The following is a 13500-nucleotide window of genomic DNA, read 5'->3' on the forward strand; positions in this document are numbered from 1 at the left end:
TCCCTTTCAGCCGTGAGCGTTTCCCATGATGCTCAGAAGATCACAGGTGACAAAATCACACACATGGAAGCCCAAACTCTGTTTACAGGTCTAATCTTTGCTTGTATGACTTATTCCTATTCTTTATGATTGGTGGCAATAAAACAATCAGTGTGTACTCTTTGGTTACTTTAGTTATTGAAGTGAATCTCACAAAATCGTATTTCAAATTATGTTTTGCATTAAGAAAATACAATCTGCATTAGAATGTAATGTAAATGTAATTGAAGAATCATGGTATTGTTTATGCTGATTTAAATGTGTGTGTGTGTGTGTGTGTGTGTATGTATGTGTGTGTGTGTGTGTGTGTGTGTGTGTGTGTGTGTGTGTGTGTGTGTGCTGATGCTTTATTGTGTGCTTTAATATGCACCAATGTTTGAAAGTGCACTTAAAGATGCAGTGTGTAACTTATAGCACCGTCTAGAGGTGAGGTTGTGAATTGCAACCGTCCTCCGCTCACCCCTCCCTTTCGAAGCACATAGAGAAGCTACAGTGGCCAACACAGGACAAAAATGTCTCCGTCTGAGACAGCAGAGTGTAGCTAGCGCTCTCTAGAGAAGTTTGTCCGTTTAGGGCTACTGTAGAGACATGACCACGGTGTGTGTAGATGGCAATGACTCATTCTAAAGTAATAAAAACAACGGGTTATTATGTAAGGTTTACTAAAAACAGTTATGTATATTATATTGCATTTCTGTCAGAAGATCCTCATAAATACCACATACTGGACCTTTAAAAAGTAAATATGAAAGCTGTATTAGTCCTTTACCTTAAAAAATATATTAGTTAAATATTTTTTTAAAAATCTAAATTTTTGCATTGAAAGAGTGCATCTTAGGATACAAGTAGCAAAACGTTGTAATAGGCAAAGTGATGCAAACTACTTGACATTTGAAATTTCAGTTTTGATTTGAAAATATTACATATATTTAAGTAAATCATAACTGAATTTGACGTGACGAAACGTTTTGCATTTGTACAAATAAGGCAGATGAAAATAAGAGTGAATGTGTGCATTATTTGCAAATAGTTTACCTCATAACTATAATAGAACTGGACCTTTTACCATTCTTATTTATGTTCCTTTATTTCCTTAAATCCCTTTAATCCTTTATTTCCTTTAAATAAAGCAATAAAACCAATACCCCCCCCCCCTCCCCACGCAAAAAAAAAAGCTCTGATCTAAGACATGGTTTCAGCCTTGCCGTAGATATTCAGTCATGTATGAAGTAAAAAACTATTTTTAACAAAAAAAAAACAAGTTATAAATGAATCGGCAGTGCTGAGTTAAATAAACAACCCAATTTGCTGGGTAAAATGAACCCAACATGTGTTCTGTGACTTCTGTCCTATATTTACCCAGCCCGTGGGTTGAAAACTACCCAAATTGGGTTGTTTTTAACCGAGTGTTAGCATGCACTAATGCTGTATTGATATATATTTGTTCAATGCTCATGCCCATTAGAGTTTAGCTTGTCCTGCTTGCATGTTTCCAGCAGATGGCACAAATGCACTATTATCATCTTACACACACCCACAAACTGTTGTACCATAAACAGCTGTACTGGTTTAAGGCATTACTTTTAATCTTAAAATACATTTACAGCATTACCCCATACAGACAGATATTGTGCAAATGTTCGTTTTAGTCCTTTTAGATATGTTACAATTAAGTTATATCAACAACTTATATACAATATGTCATATAGACTAAACTGTGAAACATGCAATTATACAATATCAACACCTGGGAATACAGATCATTAAACATAGCACAATATAAATACTGTCAATGTTTATATAATGTCAGATACGTTGTGCATGTCCTGTCTGTACAGATGAGCTGAGAGCTGTATGGGTTAGAGTCATGAGGTTGAGATCTGTTCTTATACACTATCTTAGTACATTAGAACTGCTTTCCACTAGCCGACTTTGGGTCAATATGCACTTAACATGTGATAATGCTTTATTGTGCACTTTAGTATGCAACAATGTTTTTAAGTGCACTTAAAAAGTGCATACTAAAGTTCTATACCATGCACTAATGCTGAACTGTGTATTTTAGTAAACACACTGATTGCTTTAGCTTTTGTTAGGACTAGGTAGGTTGATTTTTGTGTGGCGCGTGTATTTCGTTTTCATGTGACGTCGCATCTTATAGGAATGCTCACCTGGAGGACAAAATAGGGCTTTCCTCCACTGCCCGCCAGTTATTTTATCAGGTTTGTTATAAGTATTAAGACAGTGATATTAAGGCCTAAGTCAGTATACACTTTATTGATGGTGCATACTAGTGAACAGATGAACCCAGAACATGAATGCATATTGCAATATTTATTATAAATGATTTATCCTTTTTATTTTCATTCATGTGCCTCATTATCTTTAATCAAAATGACTTCATGTCAATCACATGAGACCCACCAATAGCAAACCACAGCCAACCAATCAAGCCCCGTCCTACATTTGTTCTTGTTTGAGAAGCCGTTTCTCTCGGACTTACAGTACATCACAATAGGGAAGACAATATCAAAACTTCCGTTTCATTCCAACTTGAATAATAAGATAATAAAGAATAGTTTGCAATATCAAGATGCTGGAAGCTAAAAATGACTGAAAGACAGCGGAAGCCTCGCACATTCAGATTACACATTGTCAGTAAGGTGTATAAATGAATTTGATCTTTTAATATCACTGTCTTAGTGCATTATGGTAGAGACCTGCGCGGGTCGATGTTTGTTGGGATTTATATTATTTTCTCCCGCTCCCGCCCGCAAACAATCAAGTTTCGTCCAGCTCCCGCCCACAAAATCCCGAAGACAAATATATTATATATATATATATAAAAGGAAAATAAACACATGTTTTGTTTTATTTGCGTTTAATTAAATGGATGAACACGAACAAGGAACTTAGAACATAGAAATACAGGGGGAAAAAAGTTATAAAAAATATATACCTATAATAATTAGGCTATAGTATAGCCTAATAAATTATATAATAATAATAAACCTGGATTTATTTCATGGTCAAAGGAAAAGTAACCTAGGGCCTAATACTGCTTTCTTTGCTTCGCAACAAAACAATATCCTTATTCCTCAATAACAAAATAGAGCAGTAGTTTTGCATGTTCCTTTCTTTAATAACTTACTAATATCTGTAGCACTAAGCGATTCCCCTGAGTCATGCGGTGCAGACGTTTTGCCCCTGTGTGGTAGGCTGGCTGTTCCGCGCCTATGAACGCGAGAGTTAGCTTCTGACCATGCGCCTGTAAATCATTTTAATTTTATTTAATTATAAATAAAGGTTTATTTGTTTTGTTTTTTTGTTATTTTATTTTGTTAGATATTACCACTTTGCCGGAGTCCTGCAAATCATTTTATTTGCCCACAACCCACACAAAATAATATCTTGCCACCCGCATCTGCATTCACCTATTAAATATTGTCCCGCGCCGCACTCGGTTGTGCTGGGTCCCGCAGGAGGGCAGGTCTCTGGTACGCTACGTGTTTTTCAAGTTAGGATTTTAGATTTACTCACAGCTTGCGCCAGCACAAACCCTATTTTAATTGCTGGTAAAAACCACTGTCAGGATTTACTAAAGACATGCAGTGAAAAACGAGCGATGAAAAGCCGTGGACAGGGTGATTTTTGCAGCTGATCTTATTGCATGTGCATTTGTAGGAGTTTCTCCTGACTTTCTCATTTAGAAGGCGGGGCTTCGCCATATTGGGTGTTGCACTTTCTCCCATTCATAAGTAATGGAGTGCACTGTCTTCATTTATATATAAAGTCTTTGATTATGATAAGTTGATATCGTGTTTTAATATACTCCCGTTCATATAGATTTTTAGATGGGTGCTTTCTTTTTTTAGGTCGGGTAGAATCTGCGATCTCTGAACCAGTTGCAAGCTTCCATGGGCTAGCGAAATACTATTGGGAAAACTGACAACATCGGGATCACACAGACCAAAACAAAACCAGACATTCTGAGCCGGAACACACATTTCAAAGTAGAATAACTGGCTGTAGCCTTGATTTTCTGAGAAACAAGTAGGGGAATTTAGCATGTTTTCTACATATCTGCAAGCATATTATTAGTACAGTCAAAAACGTACATACAGCACCTTTAAACCAGACGCTTTTGGCAGATTGTGTTGGTCATTATCTCAAGCTAATTTACCCTTTTAGTAAATCTGGCCTTACGTGTTTGAATTAGAATGTCCTGTTGTTTTTAGCGATACTGCAGCATGTGCTGTATAAGTATCGCAAGTGCACGTTACTTCTCATATCTTTGTGAATTAAATATTTAAAACATGGAAATTTGACAGGCCTGTGCTGCAGTTTTTGCCCTCCAGGTCCCCGCTACAGTCACGTGCCTTAAAACTACGAATGGATGGCGTCTGGGTTTTCTTGTTCAGCCGCCCGTGGGCAATTCGAGCTAGATTTGCTCCTGCTAGGGTCCGTGTTCTGCTTGCACCCGACGCCGTCCTGCATCAAACAGCCGCATACAAGCTTGCAAAACGCCCTGCGCATTTCCCTGCTGGCCAGCGTGTAGATGACGGGATTCATGCCGGAGTTCATGACGGCCATGGAGATGAACCATTCGGCTTTGAGGAGAACCGGGCAACTCCTCGGCTCGCAGGCCACGTCGACGAGGAGGAGCACGAAGATGGGCGTCCAGCAGGCGATGAAGACCCCCACCACGATGCTGACGGTCCGCAGGAGGGCCATGGAGCGCTCGCAGTTGCTGTGCTTGGTGACTTTGCGGCTGCTGCTCTTGACGAGGATGTAAATGCGGGCGTAGAGGACGGAGATGGCCAGCAGCAGAGATATGAAGATGGTGATGCAGAACGCCACGTAGTTCTTGCTGTAGAGAGGGAAGATGGTTGAGCACTGCGGAAGATTCTCCAGACAGTTCCAGCCCAAAATGGGCAGAGCTCCCAGCGTGACGGCGATCAGCCAACACGTGCCTATTAGCAGAAACACCCGGTAGTTTTTGTTCGCATCATAAGGCCTCATTTTTATCATAGTAAGATGCCGCTCAATCGCAATGGCCAGCAGGCTGAAGATAGAAGCCCCCAGGGCTACAAACATACTTCCTTCACGAACAAACCACTCGACTGGAGACAAGTGTAACGTCCGCTTTCCTGACATCAGCAAGTTTACTATATAGACCGCACCGGCCAATAGGTCACATAAAGCCAGGTTTGCAATAAAAAAGTACATCCGGTTATGAAATTTGTGGTTTTTCCAAATTGCCACCAGCACTATTAAGTTCTCCAAGATGATGAGACTGCAAATGACCAAAGACGCCACCGTTTTGGGGTCCGTCGTTGCCCCTTGGGTTTCATTGCGATTGTCTAGTTTCCCTGTGTAATTGTAATGCATGAAAATGTGTTGATTAATCATGGCAGCGCCTCCAGCAGATGGGGATGATGATGAAAATGAAGCCGCTTTGTGCTCGGTCCGGACAGGTAAGACGGGTCACGGCTGGGTGTTGGTGAGCGGGTTTACTGTGTTCTTCAGGGTCACCGCTCGGTCACTCATGTCGGTGGCACACATCTCCCTGTGGAGTCAACCAGATGTGCTTTAAACTCAGCTTCAACTCAAAATTACTTCGGTCATTTTTAGTTCACCCAAAAGTGGAAAAAAAAAATTATATAACTCATCCATCATCATGTTATAAACCCATATTTTGTTCATCTTTGAAACACAAATAAAGATATTTTTAAATAAATCTGAGAGATTTCTGTCCCTCCATAGACAGCTACACAACTACCATTTCATCTATCAAAAGGTAATAAAAACAAATGTGGTTTAGTTCACATTTGGATTGATTTCATGTCTTAATGACCTTTTCGAAGCATCAGTTGCCTAGCTGTTATTGGAGCAGAAAACTCCCTGATTTCATTAATAAAAAATGTTTTCTAAAAGAGTTTTAAAAAAAAGTCTTACGGCATTAAGTGAGGAATTAATGACAATTGTCATTTTTGGTTGAATTATCCCTTTAATGTGATTTATTTCTTGTTGGGTCATTTAATCAATCTCTCTTATTTTTTTCAAGAGCATCCCTTTCATGATCTTTCATTTTGATTCACTCACGTTTCAGGAAAACCACACTGACTTTAACACAGCAGGAATATCAGAGATGTTTCTAATGCCTAAAGTCCATGATGACAATAAAGAATTAAGATGACTATCAAGCATAAATTATCTTTATAGCTGTACAAAAAAGTATGGTGGTACTACTTACTAAAGAGGTACGGTATATATGTAAAATAATTATATAAATGTACCACTGCCATACTTGAATGTAGGCTACTCTCGTTCAAGTTTGGAGCCTGTATTTTTAATGGTTTTAAGAGAATTTTCTTCTGCTGAAAAACGGCATTTATTTGATCAAAAATACAGAAAAATCTGAAATATGTGAAAATATTGTAAAATGTAATTTATTCCTGTGATCAAAACTGAATTTTCAGCATTATTACCCCAGTCTTCATAGTCACATGATCTTTCAGAAATCATTCTGATATGCTCAAATCAACCACTTCTTATCAACGTGTTGCTTTATATTTTTGTGGAAACCGCGATGCATGCTTTCAGGAATCTTTTAATCTAATTTTCAAAAGAACTGCATTCATTTAAAATATATGTTTAATGTGTTCTTGCAGAACCCAAACTTTTGAACCGTGTGAGATTTCAAATAAAGCACTTGTACTGCCCTTATAGAAAGTCCATCTTCAAATTGGAGTTGCTTCTTGGAAATATTTATCTGATGCAGCAGGTATTGTGGTGGCTGGTTAGCCAGCGACTGACCAGCTATAGTTCTTCAAGCTCCATAACATATCAGCCATCATGAACTACATTTTCCAAAATGCTACTAATATAACATGCACAAAAATTTATATCCTATGCTCCACCATTCGTTTGCGCTAAACTCGTGGGTGCAGTTTTTAAAAGCATAACAAAATACATTCCCCCCAAAAAATAGAATCTTATGGAAACCTTATCTAATATCTAATATTAGAAAAAGTTTGAATATCTAAAAGTCTTTCAATGCACCTGACAAGAAGTTTGAGATGAGTTTGATCCCGTCTTTGATTAGCCTACTCACCATCAGATATCACGAACCGCAGAGTTTCTTCACTGAGACCCATCCGTGTCTTGTTTTATTTAAGGAAGAGCTGCTATATTTCCACGATCTTTAATCGTCAGAAGTTCAGACCTCAGTAAAGCAGCAGAGCGCACTGACTGCGCGTAATGGAAGAAAGTCCTTTATCATCATAACCGCCTGTCTGCTGCTCTTTTCCTGCGGTGTGTGTGTGTGTGTGTGTGTGTGTGACAGACAGTCCAGCTCACGACACACCTCCCCACCCTCCACAAGACGAAAGCCTTTCGGATACAGCCTACTATTTTAAATAGGAAACAAGACGTGTTCTTCTATTTCCTCTGAAGAACTGAAGCAATTTCTTTGAAGAACTTTTTTGGTGAATTTGCTTGTTCTTTCAAAACTTTAACTTAAACAACTATAAATGACCACCTCACACACCTAACCCTTACGAAAGGAAAATACATTTACCAATATATTTTCTTGAAATATATTTTAATATATGGAATAATATATTGATGGTATTATAAAATATATTGTATATTCATGCCATATATTGCAAAATATACAAATGATTGCCGCTTTCAATATATTGCAATATAAATATTAAATACCATATATGTGAATATATTGCATGATATTTTCAAATATATTGCAATATATTTTTGTTTCGTAAGGGAACAGTGTCAAGATGATGAGGTGGCCAATCAAATAAAAGAAGGCGGGGCTTAGAATTTGACGGTTATCATATTTTAACGGTCAGAGAGTGTGAGGTAAGATGTAGTTAATTATTTAATAATTGACAACGATAAATGACCGAACTATGTTGTGATGCCAACTTTTCAACGTTTTTGTCAAATTTAGCCATTAAAATAAGAATAATTTACATGATTAATATAATTAATAACAAAGTGATGAGAGAGCCTATGCATTCATTCTTATTTGTAGGCCTTATTTAAAATAGGCATTTGCTCAATGACTAATTTAATAAAGGTTTAAAATTTAAATTTTCCAATGAGTCATCAGACCACACAGGCCAGCCTTCACTCCCCACGTGCATCAATGAGCCAATTGGCCGCCCATGACCCTTTTGCTGGTTCACCACTGTTCCTTCCTTGGAGCACTTTTACTGCTGGGGTCCCAATCTGCAGTGGTCAGCATAAGGATTCGAGCAAGTTTGACAAGGACCAAATTGTGATGGCTAGACGACTGGGTCAGAGCATCCTGACCACCTCAGACCGGGAACAGCCCACAAGAGCTGCAGTTTTGGAGATGCTCTGACCCAGTCGTCTAGCATCACAATCTGGCCCTTGTCAAACTCGCTCAAATCCTTACACTTGCCCATTTTTTCTGCTTCTAACACATCAACTTTGAGGACAAAATGTTCACTTGCTGCCTAATACAGTGCCTTGCGAAAGTATTCGGCCCCCTTGAACTTTGCAACCTTTTGCCACATTTCAGGCTTCAAACATAAGGATATGAAACTGTAATTTTTTGTGAAGAATCAACAACAAGTGGGACACAATCATGAAGTGGAATGAAATTTATTGGATATTTAAAACTTTTTTAACAAATCAAAAACTAAAAAATAGGGCGTGCAAAATTATTCGTAAGTTAATACTTTGTAGCGCCACCTTTTGCTGCGATTACAGCTGTAAGTCGCTTGGGGTATGTCTATCAGTTTTGCACATCGAGAGAATTAACATTTTGCCCGTTCCTCGTTGCAGAAGAGCTCGAGCTCAGTGAGGTTGGATGGAGAGCGTTTGTGAACAGCAGTTTTCAGTTCTTTCCACAGACTCTCGATTGGATTCAGGTCTGGACTTTGACTTGACCATTCTAACACCTGGATATGTTTATTTTTGAACCATTCCATTTGAGATTTTGCTTTATGTTTTGGATCATTGTCTTGTTGGAAGACAAATCTCCGTCCCAGTCTCAGGTCTTTTGCAGACTCCATCAGGTTTTCTTCCAGAATGGTCCTGTATTTGGCTCCATCCATCTTCCCATCAATTTTAACCATCTTCCCTGTCCCTGCTGAAGAAAAGCAGGCCCAAACCATGATGCTGCCACCACCATGTTTGACAGTGGGGATGGTGTGTTCAGGGTGATGAGCTGTGCTGCTTTTACGCCAAACATAACGTTTTGCATTGTTTCATCTGACCAGAGCACCTTCTTCCACATGTTTGGTGTGTCTCCCAGGTGGCTTGTGGCAAACTTTAAACGACACTTTTTTCTTCTTGCCTCTCTTCCATTAAGGCCAGATTTGTGCAGTATACGACTGATTGTTGTCCTTTGGACAGAGTCTCCCACCTCAGCTGTAGATCTCTGCAGTTCATCCAGAGTGATCATGGGCCTCTTGGCTGCATCTCTGATCCTTCTTCTCCTCGTATGAGCTTAAAGTTTAGAGGGACGGCCAGGCCTTGGTAGATTTGCAGTGGTCTGATACTCCTTCCATTTCAATATTATTGCTTGCACAGTGCTCCTTGGGATGTTTAAAGCTTGGGAAATCTTTTTGTATCCAAATCCGGCTTTAAACTTCTCCACAACAGTATCTTGGACCTGCCTGGTTTGTTCCTTGTTCTTCATGATGCTCTCTGCGCTTTAAACGGACCTCTGAGACTATCACAATGCAGGTGCATTTATACGGAGTCTTGATTACACACAGGTGGACTCTATTGATCATCATTAGTCATTGAGGTCAACATTGGATCATTCAGAGATCCTCACTGAACTTCTGGAGAGAGTTTGCTGCACTGAAAGTAAAGGGGCCGAATAATTTTGCACGCCCAATTTTTCAGTTTTTGATTTGTTAAAAATGTTTTAAATATCCAATAAATTTCATTCCACTTCATGATTGTGTCCCACTTGTTGTTGATTCTTCACAAAAAATTACAGTTTTATATCATTATGTTTGAAGCCTGAAATGTGGCAAAAGGTCGCAAAGTTCAAGGGGGCGAATACTTTCGCAAGGCACTGTATATCCCACCCACTAACAGGAGCCGTGATGGTGTTATTCACTTCACCTGTAGTCATAATGTTATGCCTGATTGACATGTGTGTATATCTATATAAGAAAAACATTAAATTTGTAAACGACTAGTATTTCCAAGTCGACTAGCAGCAGTGATATAATTTAATTGACTAGTTAAATAGTCCCAGCACATCCCTAATTTAAAATGAAATATTGTTTGCAAGGAATTAAAATCGATTAAAAAAACTCTCTTGCTCTTTTACTTTGATCTATTTCTGTATAATCATTTTTTGACCACGGAATTTTTTTTCTTTCTCCTCCAATGAAAATAGTTTCAAGAGAAGCCATAGCAACAAGCTTTTTTCTTATTGGATCGCTACTCAGTCAATGAAATCTAAGGACCAAACCTAAGTCAATTAAAATGGCAATTGAAGACTCATCATGCTTTGAGGTATGTTAGACCTGATGAGAAACAAAACACAAATATGTAAAGATCTACAGTGCAAAACCAGATTTTCCATCTTATCACAGAACTAGACTGGCGGCCCACATCAGATTTAAACTGGAGCTCACTGCGCTTAGCTGGCAGATTTGAGAGGTGAGTAATGGAACTGTGGAGAGGGAAACATCCCAGAAAAGAGCTGCCATGACCAGCCAGCAGACCAGAGCAATAAACATACAGTGAGCTGACTTTATAAGAAGACGTTCGGTTCAGTGCTGCGGTGAAGGCCTGATGGCTGCTGACGTGTGTGTGTGTGTGTGTGTGTGTGTGTGTGTGTGTGTGTGTGTGTGTGTGTGTTTGTTCTGAAAGTGTTGGTTTAGCTTTAATACACTCCAGAATGAGTGAAAGTTAAGTGCTTTCCTGTTTTTCTTCTTGTTTTTCACTGATCCTGGATCAGATGACTCTCTGTATTGTATCTAATTTCCTCACATTTAATGTTTAATGGCTGAAGCTCATGAAAACAGGTGTCCAGATCACGTATCAGATCAAATTAAAAGAAAAAGAAAACCTAGAAATTATATTTTATGTTCTTTGCATATTTAAACATATATGTATAACACACACACACACACACACACACACACACACACACACACACACACACACACACACACACACACATCCCTATTTTTAGTATTTTTATTTTTCTACCTGGATATTATCAATTAAGTTTATAGACATGTCATTTAACTCTAACACACAACATAATGCAATGCATAATTAAACTAAAATATAAATATATGGAAAAAAATATTACACTCTAAAAAATGCTGGGTTGTTTTAACCCAATGTTGGGTCAAATATGGACTAACCCAGCAATTGGGTTGTTTTAATCCCACGGTTGGGTTAAATATTTGCTTAAGACAGCCCACTCGCTGGGTTAAAACAACCCAACTTCTGGGTTAGTCCATATTTGACCCAACATTGGGTTGTTTTTCTGAGTATACTTTATTTTAGCACTATGAGATTTGTTTTGCATTCAAATGCCATTTCTGTAATTCTCACCCTAGATTATAGCATACATACTTTACAATATATTTTAATTATTAAAATAGTTGAATTTAATCAATAATTTAATAAATGTATTATTATTATTATTTTTATATTAAATGTGCTGTTTCCTTTTATAATGTGAGCTGGGTATGTTCTTGAGGAGTTTTTGAGGTTCAGGGTTTGTGTTAATGCTGTCACACTGTTTCCCAAAATGTAAATCATTTGAACTATTTATAGTAAAGGACATTGATCCGAGAGCTGATATTGACTACTTTAGAAATAACCAGTCTCAAATGAGTAAGTTTTTATACAGTGGAGGACAGCTCAGATCATTTCTTGAGAATGTGCATCTTTGAATTTAAATATAGACTGAGCAGAAGTTCGTGGTGTGTCAATCACATAATTCACGGTGTTTGACTTCCTGTTGTTAGCAGTAATTAATAATAGACCCGCTGTAAATATGAACGTAAGCTCCTTCATTTCCTGTTTAAAAGTAGAAGAAATCCAGTGTTCTGTATTTTGCGTACGTGAGTTTTTGTTGTGGCTATTGTAGATGGCTATAAAAAAAAAAAAAAAAACTTGTGTACTGTGCTAATTAACTGAGACTTCTTACAGCTCTTACAGGTTGTTGGCCATGTTTGTTTCGTTGCTTCTATTGCTCTCCCCTTTTTTGTAAGTCGCTTTGGATAAAAGCGTCTGCTAAATGATTAAATGTAAATGTAATGTAAAATGTAGAAGTAAGTTTTACACGTTTTTTCAAGTACGGAGGTGTTTGAAAAAGCATTCAATTGTGTTTTCTGCTTACCAGAAAGGTAACAAAACTTATTTTAGCTTTAGGTAGCTGCCTTTTACCAACAGAATCCAAACAGAATTTTATTAATGAATCCTTTGACCGGGCCTAACTGTTATATATAGGTTACACTTTATAGATTATACTTCGATCAGGCATAACATTATGACCACTGCAGTGAATAACACTGATGATCTGTGAACATTTGTCCTCAGAGTTGATGTGTTAGAAGCAGGAAAAATGGGCAAGCGTAAGGATTTGAGCGAGTTTGAGAAGGGCCAGATTGTGATGCTAGACGACTGGGTCAGAGCATCTCCAGATCTGCAGCTCTTGTGGGCTGTTCCCGGTCTGCAGTGGTCAGTATCTATCAAAAGTGCTCCAAGGAAGGAACAGTGGAGAACCGGCCACAGGGTCATGGGCGGCCAAGGCTCATTAATGCACGTGAGGAGCGAAGGCTGGCCCGTGTGGTCCGATCAAACAGACGAGCTACTGGAGCTCAGATTGCTCCAGAAGTTAATGCTGGTTCTGATAGAAAGGTGTCAGAATACACAGAGCACCGCAGTTTGTTGCGTATGGAGCTGTATAGCCGCTGACCAGTAAGGGTGCTCATGCTGACCCCTGACCCCGCCGAAAGCACCAACAGTGGCACGTGAGCATCAGAACTGGACCACGGAGTAATGGAAGAAGGTGGCCTGGTCTGATGAATCACGTTTTCTTTTACGTCACGTGGATGGCCGGGTGTGTGTGCGTCTCTCACCTGGGGAACACATGGCCCCAGGATGCACTATGGGAAGAAGGCGAGCCGGCGGAGGCAGTGTGATGCTTTGGCCAATGGACTGTGGTAAAATTACTCCATCTGACTTTGAAAAACTAATCTTGTCCGAATAGGATTTAAGTCTGTGAAAGCAATTTTGCTGAAGTCTCCTACTTCCAGATGTTTCTCCTCAAGAGTTTCAGAAGAGATCTCAACAACACTATGAAAGAAAAATAAATCTGTGGAATAACAGAAAAGACACCGGTTAATGTGCTGCCATTATGTTTATAGGCATTACTTTTAAAGGGACACACACACACACACACAGTTTCAGTCAATC

The 13500-nt window shown here is 38.8% G+C and overlaps 1 protein-coding gene across 1 annotated transcript; it reads right to left on the bottom strand.

Moving 5' to 3' along the window:
• Nucleotides 1-1653: 1653 nt before the first annotated feature.
• LOC137046494 (sphingosine 1-phosphate receptor 3) lies at nucleotides 1654-7350 on the bottom strand. Its single transcript, XM_067423746.1, has 2 exons — nucleotides 7157-7350; nucleotides 1654-5608 (listed from the first exon to the last, which is right to left on the bottom strand). Exon 2 carries the CDS (start codon nucleotides 5449-5451, stop codon nucleotides 4426-4428), a length of 1026 nt encoding a protein of 341 aa, XP_067279847.1. The 5' UTR covers nucleotides 5452-5608; nucleotides 7157-7350; the 3' UTR covers nucleotides 1654-4425.
• Nucleotides 7351-13500: the final 6150 nt, after the last annotated feature.

The sequence above is a fragment of the Pseudorasbora parva genome, chromosome 18 (genome assembly GCF_024679245.1).
Source record: "Pseudorasbora parva isolate DD20220531a chromosome 18, ASM2467924v1, whole genome shotgun sequence".
Taxonomy (NCBI): Eukaryota; Metazoa; Chordata; class Actinopteri; order Cypriniformes; family Gobionidae; genus Pseudorasbora; species Pseudorasbora parva.